We start from the raw sequence: 14,763 nt of genomic DNA on the forward strand, positions 1-14,763 counted from the left end.
AGGGAGGGTACGTGTTGAGGGCAAACCGAGAGGGAGGGTACGTGTTGAGGGCAAACCGAGAGGGAGGGTACGTGTTGAGGGCAAACCGAGAGGGAGGGTACGTGTTGAGGGCAAACCGAGAGGGAGGGTACGTGTTGAGGGCAAACCGAGAGGGAGGGGTTGAGGGCAAACCGAGAGGGAGGGTGTTGAGGGCAAACCGAGAGGGAGGGTACGTGTTGTGTTGAGGGCAAACCGAGCAAAGAGGGAGGGTACGTGTTGACGTTGAGGGCAAACCGAGAGGGAGGGTACGTGTTGAGTTGAGGGCAAACCGAGAGGGAGGGTACGTGTTGAGTTGAGGGCAAACCGAGAGGGAGGGTACGTGTTGAGTTGAGGGCAAACCGAGAGGGAGGGTACGTGTTGAGTTGAGGGCAAACCGAGAGGGAGGGTACGTGTTGAGTTGAGGGCAAACCGAGAGGGAGGGTACGTGTTGAGTTGAGGGCAAACCGAGAGGGAGGGTACGTGTTGAGTTGAGGGCAAACCGAGAGGGAGGGTACGTGTTGAGTTGAGGGCAAACCGAGAGGGAGGGTAGGTGGTGGTGTCAGATAATAGGATGTCTCGACAGCAAAATATCCCTGAAACACTGGGACCAGAGTATTTATTGCAAGTTACAGCCGTTTCTACCTGTATAATGTCAGTATGTGTAATAATATCAAAGATTCAAATGAAGTTATAGTCCAGCTACTCAGGTATGGGAGCTACTAACAGGGCAAGTTGACAACACATTTGAATTAAATCCTTTTCCTTTGACAATGCCTGTGTACATTGTAAGCGACACTTCTGGGGGAGGATGACAACCATACTCTTATTCAATACACTGGAAAACATTCATTAGGTGAAACATACCAGATTCTTCAATTCAAGCCAACCCCATATGTATTTTGCAAAGCAATAAAAAGTTACAACTATCAATAAATTAACATTGCTTTAAAAACAAAAATCCACTTGATGTACAAATGCAAGGGCGGCAGGTAGCCTAGTGGTTAGAGCATTGGACTAGTAACCGAAAGGTTGCACGATCGAATCCCCGAGCTGACAAGGTAAAAATCTGTCGTTCTGCCCCTGAACAAGGCAGTTAACCCACTGTTCCTGGGCCATCATTGAAAATAAGAATTTGTTATTAACTGACTTGCCTAATTAAATAGGCAAACAATGTACAGCAAGTCACAAAATCAATGTCCATCCTCTCCTGTGCATTTCGATGTTCTCAGACTTCTAGAGCGTTACAAAGTATAAGTGAAGCTCTTAGGGTGAGTCTCAATAGTCTAAAGTGGAATCCTCTCATCGCCGTCCTTCTCTCTGGCATGAATGAACTGGAAGGTGAACAAAGTCTATTCGTTACATTACTCTCACCTATGTAAAGGAAGCCAATTCATATTATTGAGAAGGGGAGCTGGGCAGAGGCATATACAGAAGAGCAGGAGCGTAGTTGTACATTAGTGCTCAGCAGATTCATTGCAGTAATTATCAGGGACTGAGTCACCTCATCTCTCTCTAGGGGGACAGGCATGGAGCAGGCGCTGGGCAGAGCTTTGGCCCCTCTCCTTGTGTCTATTCCCGACCCTATGAGTTGTTAGTGGCACTGCCAGTGTCCGTAGGATCGTAGAAACAGTCCTCGTTGACCACAGAGGTGAGGCTCTGTACGCTGAACTCTCTCTCCAGCAGAGTGCTGAGGTCTATGGCTGCCAGGTCTGTCTGGCTGTCCAGGGAACGGCTGTGTAGGCTCAGTAGCGCCCGCTGGCTACTACCTTTCCTCTTCACTGGGCAGAAGTGGCCCCGAACAAGCTTGGGCTGGCTCTCTGGGGTGTTCACCTCTGCTCCCTCTGGCTGCACGCGGGGGGCCGGCACCCGGGAGGAAGCTGCCTCCTCCGACAGCCTCAAACTGAGAAACTGGGCCTCAATGGCACAGGAGGGGAAACTCTCTCTAGCCTCACTGAACTCATCGTCCTCATCACTCAGGATGTATGACTCCTTCACATAGCTGAAGCTAGAGGGCCGCTGGCCGCCCCGAGACCAGGCCTTTTGGGTAGACAGCGTCTTGTGCTGTGTGGGACCGTCAGCTGGGGGAGCATCAGAGGAGCTGTGGGTGCCGCTGCTCAGACTGCCCTCGTCTGAGTCAGGCTGGCCAGGTTTGAGTGTGCTGGCTGGGGTGGGGAGATCCAGCAGGGGCTGCTTACACAGCCAGGAGACTCTGGATGGACCTGGTGGGGGATGGAGGGGGGAGAGCGAGAGACAGCTGCCAACTGAGCAATACATTCACTAATATCTGGCCACAAACACAACTGTGTGTACAGTAAGTCAAGTGCTTATAAGGTTTAAGTCAAGGTCATGTCTAAAGATAAAAAAATCTAAGCAGTGTTATTGGAAGGGATGTTTTGGAACAGGGCGGGGATGAAACTCACCTATCCTGGCAGAGGAGGGCAGGGTGCTGCGTAAAGGCGTGAGGTGCTCCTTACACCCCATCTCGGCCGGGAGCATGTTCTGTCTGACGTTCTCCCGGAGGATGGAGCGGATTACCTTGATGATGTTCACTTTGCATTCTGGGACACTATGGAGGGAAACAGCGGTACCATGCTCAGAGGGCTAATTCACACAGTCTACAACAGGAATGTCCCACTTCTCTGCGACTACAGTCCTGCTGGTGTTTATTTCCCCCAGACACTCAATGGACAACTGATTGGCTAGAGAGCCCATGTAACCCCTGACCTCTGATTTAGAGGATGCTCTCTCTTACCTGCTACACAGCTGGAAGACCGTCTCTGGCCTTCCCTCCAGTTCAGACTTGGTATGTATCAGCTCCCAGATGCAGGTCGTCTCAGTACCTTAGGAAGAAGGGGATTGGAGAAGATCCTTTTAATCAAGACATCTAAATTTAGTTTCAAAAGACTCAATATCCAAGAGAATATGATCTCTGGTAGTTAATGAGAGCCGGGGGTGTGTGTGTGTGTGTGTGTCTGTCTTGCTCTCTTACCTGCAGTGCTGCCTAGTCGGACCTGCAGTGCAGAAAGCGGGATGAGCCAGCGGAACTTGAAGGGGTCTAGGTCTCCATGGGAGTGCGCCAAGCGAGGGGTGGTCTGCTCACACACGAGAGAGAGATGTTAGGCACTGCTGGCATCAAAGTCATATGAAAGTAAATGAAAGAGAACTCACCATCTTCTTCTTGAGCTTGTTGCTCTCCCTGTAGACAAGTATCACTGCCTTCTTGAACACTGATGAGAGAAACAAAATGAAAACTTTGAGCACAACTTTGGGAGTTTACACAGGAATACAGCACATTGGCACTACAATGTATCCATAAAACCCTAAACTATACTGGTATAATACTGAACAGCATCATATTTTTGTGGATATACAATACATTTATCTAATAGCTAGTCATAAAATGTGTATTGTGTTTACATGTGTTTGTGTCCAGGCTGAGAGAGACTGCTACCAGGCTCTGGCAAGGGCCAGGCGCTCTCTTTCCCATGATACCGCAGTAACGGTACAGTGTCTTTCTAACTCACCAAACACGGTCATCTCGGGGTCCTTTCTCATGCGGCCCAGAGAGGGATGGGGGTTGAGCCAGACGACAGAGGAATGCATGAGGAATTCTCCCATGGTAAGCTCTGTGACCTGGGAGAGAGAAGGAAAGGCCATGGGCCACAGTCAGTATGTGAGGGACATAGTAAGTACTGTATCTGTACAGGGACCTGGGCCACTCGTCTAGCACAAACAAGTTCTCTGTGTTGGGTGATTGTTCAGTATCTAAAGAGGAAGTATCTATATGGGAACTTGGCTATTTCCAACCAGTTTTCTGTAAGAGATATACATCACTAGGATGAATAGATTAAATTGACCCTAATGGTTGTGCAGCAAATTCAGGCTGTGTTGGTGTTAGTCCAACTACGTGTCTAGATTGAAGATATGAGTGAGAGTGATGAAAGCTGCTGTAAGGGAAGAAGGGGGTAGCACAGGGTACATTACAGTATAGTTACCTCCTCATGGCCACTCTGCTCTGCCACCAGCTGGTCAAACACAGAACCATAGTCCTCATAGATCTTCTGCATCTCATTGATGTGGCTGGCCACCTTCTCCATGGCCTTCAGGGCCTCTGTGGGCACAGAGGAGGGAAAGGAAGGGTTAGTGTGTGTGTGTGTGTGTGTGTGTGTGTGTGTGTGTGTGTGTGTGTGTGTGTGTGTGTCTTCAAGTTACCTGTGAGGTGGTAGTGCTCCTCGCTGTCTGTGTCAGTGAGAGAAACCAGCTCTCGAAGCAGTAGAGGGTATTTCAACACTCTCTGGACTGGCTTGATCAGGTAGGACTCCAGGGTTGAGGAGTGCTGCTTCGTAGGGTTCCTCGCAGCCAAGAACTCCTTAAAGGACCAATCAGTCTTAGCTGTAGACAACAAGCAGACTTATTTACCAAGCCCTGTACATGTAAGTTGTTCAGTCACATCTTTCATTCTGTAGCACGCTTGGAGGACTGTGCCTTGTGACGCTAAATAGACCCACCACTGTATCTTGGTGCAATAATTCTTGTCCACATGGGGGCAGTATAGGCTACTCCTCACCACTGCAGTATAATGGCAACACTGCAGGTAGCTACTGTAAAACATGGTTTGGACATGAGACTGCCACTCCATTGCAAACAATACCATTCAAAAGACACTATGATTCACAGCAGTGATTTTCCTTCACAGTGTGCATAGCGAGGAGAGATGTCTAATAGTAGGTGCTGTGTGGTCCAGGCTTGGGCAGGAGCTCACCAGAGCAGAGGACCGGCCCCTCAAATGTTCTACTGCTTGAGCTCCTGTTCCTCTCATAGAATATTAGCTCAAAGGTATTGTGGAGCTCTTGCACCTAAATATAAAACAGTACTGGCACCCAACATGAGTACCGGCACCTATTTCAGTCCAAATCGAGCACAGTGTAATATTGTAACACATTGAGAGACATCCTGGAGGTCAGGTGTAGACATTTCTTGCCACCTCGCTGTGTGTCTCATGTGTGAAAGGATTGAGAGGCCATTAGAGTATTAATTATAGCACTCTGAGCCACAGAGACAGACAGCTGCATTGACACTTCACACAGTAATTGGCAGGCAATTAACGAGTAAACACAAAAAGTGTATGTGTAGCGAGAAGGGGCCCAGTACCACGTTGGCCCGGCACCACGTTGGCAGAGCGAGAATGTGTAATTACTAGAACCGCTGACAGACACCCACAGATTCTCTGTGAACGCCCTCGTTTCAGTTGTGTTGGGCTCCGCTGTGCTAGGCTTTGTTGTACTGAGCTGGACTGTGCTCTGATGGACTGGGTTGTGTTGGGCTCTGATGGAATGGGCTGTGACTGTGCTCTGATGGACTGGGTTGTGTTGGGCTCTGATGGATGGGTTGTGTTGGGGTTGTGTTGGATGGGTTGTGTTGGGCTGTGCTCTGATGGACTGGGTTGTGTTGGGCTTTGTTGTACTGAGCTGGACTGTGCTCTGATGGAATGGGTTGTGTTGGGCTTTGTTGTACTGAGCTGGACTGTGCTCTGATGGAATGGGTTGTGTACTGCTGGACTGTGCTCTGATGGAATGGGTTGTGTTGGGCTTTGTTGTACTGAGCTGGACTGTGCTCTGATGGACTGGGTTGTGTGTTGGGCTCTGATGGAATGGGTTGTGTTGGGCTTTGTTGTACTGAGCTGGACTGTGCTCTGATGGAATGGGTTGTGTTGGGCTTTGGCTCTGATGGAATGGGTTGTGAGCTGGACTGTGCTCTGATGGACTGGGTTGTGTTGGGCTTTGATGTACTGAGCTGGACTGTGCTCTGATGGACTGGGTTGTGTTGGGCTTTGTTGTACTGAGCTGGACTGTGCTCTGATGGACTGGGTTGTGTTGGGCTTTGATGGACTGAGCTGGACTGTGCTCTGATGGAATGGGTTGTGTTGGGCTTTGATGTACTGAGCTGGACTGTGCTCTGATGGACTGGGTTGTGTTGGGCTTTGTTGTACTGAGCTGGACTGTGCTCTGATGGAATGGGCTTTGTTGTACTGAGCTGGACTGTGCTCTGATGGACTGGGTTGTGCTAGGCTTTGTTGTACTGAGCTGGACTGTGCTCTGATGGACTGGGTTGTGTTGGGCTCTGATGGACTGGGTTGTGCTGTGCTCTGATGGACTGGGTTGTGTTGGGCTTTGTTGTACTGAGCTGGACTGTGCTCTGATGGAATGGGTTGTGCTAGGCTTTGTTGTACTGAGCTGGACTGTGCTCTGATGGACTGGGTTGTGTTGGGCTCTGATGGACTGGGTTGTGCTGTGCTCTGATGGAATGGGTTGTGTTGGGCTTTGTTGTACTGAGCTGGACTGTGCTCTGATGGACTGGGTTGTGTTGGGCTCTGATGGACTGGGTTGTGCTGTGCTCTGATGGAATGGGTTGTGTTGGGCTTTGTTGTACTGAGCTGGACTGTGCTCTGATGGACTGGGTTGTGTTGGGCTCTGATGGACTGGGTTGTGCTGTGCTCTGATGGACTGGGTTGTGTTGTGCTGTGATGGACTGGGTTGTGTTGGGCTCTGATGGACTGGGTTGTGTTGGGCTCTGATGGACTGGGTTGTGTTGGGCTCTGATGGACTGGGTTGTGTTGGGCTCTGATGGACTGGGTTGTGTTGTGCTCTGATGGACTGGGTTGTGTTGTGCTGTGATGGACTGGGTTGTGTTGTGCTGTGATGGACTGGGTTGTGTTGTGCTGTGATGGACTGGGTTGTGTTGTGCTCTGATGGACTGGGTTGTGTTGTGCTCTGATGGACTGGGTTGTGTTGTGCTGTGATGGACCGGGTTGTGCTGTGCTCTGATGGACTGGGTTGTGTTGTGGCTGTGATGGACTGGGTTGTGCTGTGCTCTGATGGACTGGGTTGTGTTGTGCTGTGATGGACTGGGTTGTGTTGGGCTCTGATGGACTGGGTTGTGTTGTGCTGTGATGGACTGGGTTGTGTTGTGCTGTATGGACTGGGTTGGGTTGTTGTGCTGTGATGGACTGGGTTGTGTTGTGCTGTGATGGACTGGGTTGTGTTGTGCTGTGATGGACTGGGTTGTGTTGTGCTGTGATGGACTGGGTTGTGTTGTGCTGTGATGGACTGGGTTGTGTTGTGCTGTGATGGACTGGGTTGTGTTGTGCTGTGATGGACTGGGTTGTGTTGTGCTGTGATGGACTGGGTTGTGTTGTGCTCTGATGGACTGGGTTGTGTTGTGCTCTGATGGACTGGGTTGTGTTGCTCTGATGGACTCTGTGGGCTCTGATGGACTGGGTTGTGTTGTTGATGGACTGGGTTGTGTTGTGATGGACTGGGTTGTGTTGTGCTGTGATGGACTGGGTTGTGTTGTGCTGTGATGGACTGGGTTGTGTTGTGCTGTGATGGACTGGGTTGTGTTGGGCTCTGATGGACCGGGTTGTGTTGGGCTCTGATGGACCGGGTTGTGTTGTGCTGTGATGGACTGGGTTGTGTTGTGCTGTGATGGACTGGGTTGTGTTGGGCTCTGATGGACTGGGTTGTGTTGTGCTGTGATGGACTGGGTTGTGTTGTGCTGTGATGGACTGGGTTGTGTTGTGCTGTGATGGACTGGGTTGTGTTGTGCTGTGATGGACTGGGTTGTGTTGTGCTGTGATGGACTGGGTTGTGTTGTGCTGTGATGGACTGGGTTGTGTTGGGCTCTGATGGACTGGGTTGTGTTGTGCTGTGATGGACTGGGTTGTGTTGGGCTCTGATGGACTGGGTTGTGTTGTGCTGTGATGGACTGGGTTGTGTTGGGCTGTGATGGACTGGGTTGTGTTGTGCTGTGATGGACTGGGTTGTGTTGTGCTGTGATGGACTGGGTTGTGTTGTGTTGTGCTGTGATGGACCGGGTTGTGTTGTGCTGTGATGGACCGGGTTGTGCTGGGCTCTGATGGACCGGGTTGTGCTGGGCTCTGATGGACTGGGTTGTGTTGGGCTCTGATGGACCGGGTTGTGTTGTGCTCTGATGCAGAGTTCTGCTTTAATCCATGTTTACGCTGCTGTTTCCTGCTTCAGTTCATTCTGCTTCATCAGAGACTGTTGGGGAACATGCAAAGCCGCTTGCAAGATTATCCCTGCGCTATTAGAACTCCATTTCGGTACCTGCTTCTAGGAATGCAACGCGTAATCTTGTAATGGTAAGAATTTAAGAGGCACTGGGGTGCAATTTCCCCACCTGCTCGGTTTCATTCATTCTGCGCTGGGCAGCGTGCCCAAACCAGAGGAAGAGGCCAACGTTGCGGGCATAAATTAAGTTCAACATTTATATTCTAGCATATAAACAGGGACACTCAAAATTACTAGCACTCCTCCTGTCAGCATTTCATGGTCTTTCTCTCATTATAGACCAGCCTTCGTTAGCTGTGCAGCACAATGGGGGCACTCCAGCTTGCCTAGGCACTTTCACAGTTTTACAGTGGGAAGCCATTTACAGTTGCGTTGATATGAAAGAGAATATGGGAGTCTGGAATGATTGAGTGAATACGAGGAGAGGTTGAAGTAAAGTGGGATTGCATCACTTCACCAAGCGAGTTGCTCCACTCAGAGACATTTACTGGAGTTCATTATTGATGCTGGACCGTAGACGCCTAGTCAACCATGTCATTTACATAGAGTGCTGGGGTTGGTGGGGATGATGCAATGGAGGTGCAAGGGGGTATTTCGGGCTGGTTGGGGGTGGTGGGTAGAGGGGAGACCCGTACCTCTCTCCAGGACTTTCTGGACCTTGATGTGGTTGGCACAGAAGCCACTGTAGAGCTTGAAGTGATCAGCGTAGTACAGGAAGGATCCACCCAGAGAGAAGAGAAGCTTCTGGAATAAGAGAGAGAGGGAGAGTAAGAATGTGTGAAGGAGAGTGAGATGGAGAGAACATGTGAAGTCGTGACCTGACCACTCTCACGGGACAGTATTTAAAATCCCCCAGGCCTGCCCTCTCTAACCCCTGAGTACAGTGCTTTTATCAACATACAATTCTCCATGTCAAAATGGCAAAATCGATACGATGCCATGTTGATGTGGTAAATCAATCATGTGTGAACCTGTAACAATCTCGCAATAATACATCCAGATATATCAAAGTGTGACCAGACTCACTGTTCATCATAGCTCATCTATAGTAATGGAGGTGGTTTGGGTGAGTGATTTCACATATATCATTTGTGTGTGCTCATTGGTTAAATGCGTCGATGAGTATGCGGTTTAATCATGTCATCTAAGTTAGTGTATATCACGCATGTATGACGAGAGATGGATTGGCAGAGGCAGTTGTAACACAAGGGTCACAAACAGTGTGTCATACCTTAAACTGCACAGGGGTTTCCAGTGTGCTGAAGTCAGGTGAAGAGGCAATCCTCTCCTCCAGCGTCTGCAGGAACACCCTCTGGAAGTCCAGCATTTCTGGCAAGCTGCCAAACAGACTATCCATCTAAAGGAATGGAGAGACAGGAGCCTGGTCAGTCAGCGATAGCTCTCTCTTTACAGCAGTCAGTCAGCGATAGCTCTCTCTTTACAGCAGTCAGTCAGCGATAGCTCTCTCTTTACAGCAGTCAGTCAGCGATAGCTCTCTCTTTACAGCAGCCAGTCAGCGATAGCTCTCTCTTTACAGCAGTCAGTCAGCGATAGCTCTCTCTTTACAGCAGTCAGTCAGCGATAGCTCTCTCTTTACAGCAGCCAGTCAGCGATAGCTCTCTCTTTACCGCAGTCAGTCAGCGATAGCTCTCTCTTTACCGCAGTCAGTCAGCGATAGCTCTCTCTTTACAGCAGCCAGTCAGCGATAGCTCTCTCTTTTACCGCAGTCAGTCAGCGATAGCTCTCTCTTTACCGCAGTCAGTCAGCGATAGCTATCTCTTTACAGCAGTCAGTCAGGATAGCTCTCTCTTTACAGCAGTCAGTCAGCGATAGCTCTCTCTTTACAGCAGTCAGTCAGCGATAGCTCTCTCTTTACAGCAGTCAGTCAGCGATAGCTCTCTCTTTACAGCAGTCAGTCAGCGATAGCTCTCTCTTTACAGCAGTCAGTCAGCGATAGCTATCTCTTTACAGCAGTCAGTCAGCGATAGCTCTCTTTACAGCAGTCAGTCAGCGATAGCTCTCTTTACAGCAGTCAGTCAGCGATAGCTCTCTCTTTACAGCAGTCAGTCAGCGATAGCTCTCTTTACAGCAGTCAGTCAGCGATAGCTCTCTTTACAGCAGTCAGTCAGCGATAGCTCTCTCTTTACCGCAGTCAGTCAGCGATAGCTCTCTCTTTACAGCAGCCAGTCAGCATAGCTCTCTTTACAGCAGCCAGTCAGCAATAGCTCTCTCTTTACAGCAGTCAGTCAGCGATAGCTATCTCTTTACAGCAGTCAGTCAGCGAATGCTCTCTCTTTACAGCAGTCAGTCAGCGATAGCTCTCTCTTTACCGTAGTCAGTCAGCGATAGCTCTCTCTTTACAGCAGCCAGTCAGCGATAGCTCTCTCTTTACCGCAGTCAGTCAGCGATAGCTCTCTTTACAGCAGTCAGTCAGCGATAGCTCTCTTTACAGCAGTCAGTCAGCGATAGCTCTCTCTTTACAGCAGTCAGTCAGCGATAGCTCTCTTTACAGCAGTCAGTCAGCGATAGCTCTCTCTTTACAGCAGTCAGTCAGCGATAGCTCTCTCTTTACAGCAGTCAGTCAGCGATAGCTCTCTCTTTACAGCAGTCAGTCAGCGATAGCTCTCTCTTTACAGCAGTCAGTCAGCGATAGCTCTCTCTTTACCGCAGTCAGTCAGCGATAGCTCTCTCTTTACCGCAGTCAGTCAGCGATAGCTCTCTCTTTACCGCAGTCAGTCAGCGATAGCTCTCTTTACAGCAGTCAGTCAGCGATAGCTCTCTTTACAGCAGTCAGTCAGCGATAGCTATCTCTTTACCAGCAGTCAGTCAGCGATAGCTATCTCTTTACAGCAGTCAGTCAGCGATAGCTCTCTTTACAGCAGTCAGTCAGCGATAGCTCTCTTTACAGCAGTCAGTCAGCGATAGCTCTCTCTTTACAGCAGTCAGTCAGCGATAGCTCTCTTTACAGCAGTCAGTCAGCGATAGCTCTCTTTACAGCAGTCAGTCAGCGATAGCTCTCTTTACAGCAGTCAGTCGCGATAGCTCTCTTTACAGCAGTCAGTCAGCGATAGCTCTCTCTTTACAGCAGTCAGTCAGCGATAGCTCTCTCTTTACAGCAGTCAGTCAGCGATAGCTCTCTCTTTACAGCAGTCAGCGATAGCTCTCTCTTTACAGCAGTCAGTCAGCGATAGCTCTCTTTACAGCAGTCCAGTCAGCGATAGCTCTCTCTTTACAGCAGTCAGTCAGTGATAGCCCTCTCTTTACAGCAGTCAGTCAGCGATAGCTCTCTCTTTACAGCAGTCAGTCAGCGATAGCTCTCTCTTTACAGCAGTCAGTCAGCGATAGCTCTCTCTTTACAGCAGCCAGTCAGCGATAGCTCTCTCTTTACCGCAGTCAGTCAGCGATAGCTCTCTTTACAGCAGTCAGTCAGCGATATCTCTCTTTACAGCAGTCAGTCAGCGATAGCTCTCTTTACAGCAGTCAGTCAGCGATAGCTCTCTTTACAGCAGTCAGTCGCGATAGCTCTCTCTTTACAGCAGTCAGTCAGCGATAGCTCTCTCTTTACAGCAGTCCGTCAGCGATAGCTCTCTTTACAGCAGTCAGTCAGTGATAGCTCTCTCTTTACCGCAGTCAGTCAGCGATAGCTCTCTCTTTACAGCAGTCAGTCAGCGATAGCTCTCTCTTTACAGCAGTCCGTCAGCGATAGCTCTCTTTACAGCAGTCCAGTCAGCGATAGCCCTCTCTTTACAGCAGTCAGTCAGCGATAGCTATCTCTTTACAGCAGTCAGTCAGCGATAGCTCTCTCTTTACAGCAGTCAGTCAGCGATAGCTCTCTCTTTACAGCAGCCAGTCAGCGATAGCTCTCTTTACAGCAGTCAGTCAGCGATAGCTCTCTTTACAGCAGTCAGTCAGCGATAGTTATCTCTTTACAGCAGTCAGTCAGGATAGCTATCTCTTTACAGCAGTCAGTCAGCGATAGCTCTCTCTTTACAGCAGTCAGTCAGCGATAGCTCTCTTTACAGCAGTCAGTCAGCGATAGCTCTCTTTACAGCAGTCAGTCAGCGATAGCTCTCTTTACAGCAGTCAGTCAGCGATAGCTCTCTCTTTACAGCAGTCAGTCAGCGATAGCTCTCTCTTTACAGCAGTCAGTCAGCGATAGCTCTCTCTTTACAGCAGTCAGTCAGCGATAGCTCTCTTTACAGCAGTCAGTCAGCGATAGCTCTCTCTTTACAGCAGTCAGTCAGCGATAGCTCTCTCTTTACAGCAGTCAGTCAGGATAGCTCTCTCTTTACAGCAGTCAGTCAGCGATAGCTATCTCTTTACAGCAGTCAGTCAGCGATAGCTCTCTTTACAGCAGTCAGTCAGCGATAGCTCTCTCTTTACCGTAGTCAGTCAGCGATAGCTCTCTCTTTACAGCAGTCAGTCAGCGATAGCTCTCTCTTTACAGCAGTCAGTCAGCGATAGCTCTCTCTTTACAGCAGTCAGTCAGCGATAGCTCTCTCTTTACAGCAGTCAGTCAGCGATAGCTCTCTCTTTACAGCAGTCAGTCAGCGATAGCTCTCTCTTTACAGCAGTCAGTCAGCGATAGCTATCTCTTTACAGCAGTCAGTCAGCGATTGCTCTCTCTTTACAGCAGTCAGTCAGCGATAGCTCTCTCTTTACCGTAGTCAGTCAGCGATAGCTCTCTCTTTACAGCAGCCAGTCAGCGATAGCTCTCTCTTTACAGCAGCCAGTCAGCGATAGCTCTCTCTTTACCGCAGTCAGTCAGCGATAGCTCTCTTTACAGCAGTCAGTCAGCGATAGCTCTCTTTACAGCAGTCAGTCAGCGATAGCTCTCTCTTTACAGCAGTCAGTCAGCGATAGCTCTCTCTTTACAACAGTCAGTCGCGATAGCTCTCTCTTTACAGCAGTCAGTCAGCGATAGCTCTCTCTTTACAGCAGTCAGTCAGCGATAGCTATCTCTTTACAGCAGTCAGTCAGAGATAGCTCTCTCTTTACAGCAGTCAGTCAGCGATAGCTCTCTCTTTACAGCAGTCAGTCAGCGATAGCTCGCTCTTTACAGCAGTCAGTCAGCGATAGCTATCTCTTTACAGCAGTCAGCGATAGCTCTCTCTTTACAGCAGTCAGTCAGGATAGCTCTCTCTTTACAGCAGTCAGTCAGGATAGCTCTCTCTTTACAGCAGTCAGTCAGCGATAGCTATCTCTTTACAGCAGTCAGCGATAGCTCTCTCTTTACAGCAGTCAGTGATAGCTCTCTCTTTACAGCAGTCAGTCAGCGATAGCTCTCTTTACAGCAGTCAGTCAGCGATAGCTATCTCTTTACAGCAGTCAGAGATAGCTCTCTCTTTACAGCAGTCAGTCAGGATAGCTCTCTCTTTATAGCAGTCAGTCACTAGTTAACATCCCCCTCTGATGTCTCAGGTGAGAGGCACTTAGGAACAGCCTCTCTCTCTCTTCCTATCAATTCATTTCGAAGGGCTTTATTGGCATGGGAAACATGTTTACATTGCCAAAGCAAGTGAAAATATGTCATTAACAAAAGTTAAATAATCAATAACAAATTAACAGTAAACATTACGCTCACAAGTTTCAAAGGAATAGACATTTCAAATGTCATATGGCTAAGTACAGTGCTATAATGATGTGCAAATAGTTAAAAGTACAAAATGGGAAAAAAATAAACATAAATATGGGTTGTATTTACGATGGTGTTTGTTCACAGGTTAACCCTTTTATTGTGGAAACAGGTCACAAATCTTGCTGCTGTGATGGTACACTGGTATTTCTCCCAATAGATATGGGAGTTCATAAAAATTTGATTTTTTTTTCTTCGAATTACCCATTTGTGGGTCTGTGTAATCTGAGGAAAATATGTGTCTCTAATATGGTCATACATTGGACAGGAGGTTAGGAAGTGCAGCTCAGTTTCCACATTTTGTGGGCAGTGTGCACATAGCCGGTCTTCTCGAGAGCCAGGTCTGCCTACGGCGGCCTTTCTCAATAGCAAGGCTATGCTCACTGAGTCTGTACATATTCAAAGCTTTCCTTCATTTTGCGTCATTCAGTGTTCATGTATTCTGCCACTGGGTACTCTCTATTAAGGGACAAAAAGCACAATCTCACAGTCTCTCGCTCTCTCATACCATCATTAAAAAGTGTTCAGGGTGTCTTGCGCTCTTGTCCGCTCTGTGCCTAGACACGTCTGTGTGTCCGATAATGTTGGTTTAATCAGCCCCACTGCTCAGTGTGTATCGATGGATCTCTCCTTTGAGAGTGTCGTCCTGAGACTGAGGCCATGCTCAGTTCACATCAGTGTTCACTAGCTACTGGATGTGGATCTCCATTAGCATTCCTCAGCCATGGCCTTCTGGGCTCACAGAGGAGGGACAGACACATAAGGACTAATCTTAACCTGAGACAAGAGTCAACCGTGTATCGATTAAAAATGGAAGACTATAATGTAATGGGAGGTATAAGTATCATTTTAGCCACGTTTTGGTCCTATATCAGTAAGGGTTTTAAGAAGGGGAGGTCGCTAGAGTTTATTGCTACTAGAAATTAATTTAACCCCACCCAAATCTAATCAAGCTATCCATCTCTCAATCTGTGACCTCTTATGAACCAACCTCCTAAAATTCTATGAACTCCCTCATCT

General features: G+C 48.7%; 1 protein-coding gene across 8 annotated transcripts in view; it reads right to left on the bottom strand.

Annotated features, from left to right (window-relative positions):
- Positions 1–268: 268 nt before the first annotated feature.
- Positions 269–14,763, bottom strand: part of LOC118362156 (rho guanine nucleotide exchange factor TIAM2-like) — a 130,519-nt gene continuing 116,024 nt past the window's right edge. For all 8 annotated transcript variants that reach the window (XM_052486136.1, XM_052486138.1, XM_052486133.1 and 5 more), the window contains 10 exons: positions 9,340–9,465; positions 8,744–8,852; positions 4,231–4,410; positions 4,014–4,129; positions 3,543–3,651; positions 3,187–3,245; positions 3,008–3,110; positions 2,771–2,858; positions 2,439–2,584; positions 269–2,237 (listed from right to left, as the gene is read on the bottom strand). In XM_052486136.1, coding sequence (XP_052342096.1) covers positions 1,600–2,237; positions 2,439–2,584; positions 2,771–2,858; positions 3,008–3,110; positions 3,187–3,245; positions 3,543–3,651; positions 4,014–4,129; positions 4,231–4,410; positions 8,744–8,852; positions 9,340–9,465 — 1,674 coding nt within the window. In that variant the 3' untranslated portion in view covers positions 269–1,599. The remainder of the gene's footprint in view (positions 2,238–2,438; positions 2,585–2,770; positions 2,859–3,007; positions 3,111–3,186; positions 3,246–3,542; positions 3,652–4,013; positions 4,130–4,230; positions 4,411–8,743; positions 8,853–9,339; positions 9,466–14,763) is intronic.

Source organism: Oncorhynchus keta, chromosome 29 (assembly GCF_023373465.1).
Source record: "Oncorhynchus keta strain PuntledgeMale-10-30-2019 chromosome 29, Oket_V2, whole genome shotgun sequence".
In the NCBI taxonomy this organism is placed as follows: Eukaryota; Metazoa; Chordata; class Actinopteri; order Salmoniformes; family Salmonidae; genus Oncorhynchus; species Oncorhynchus keta.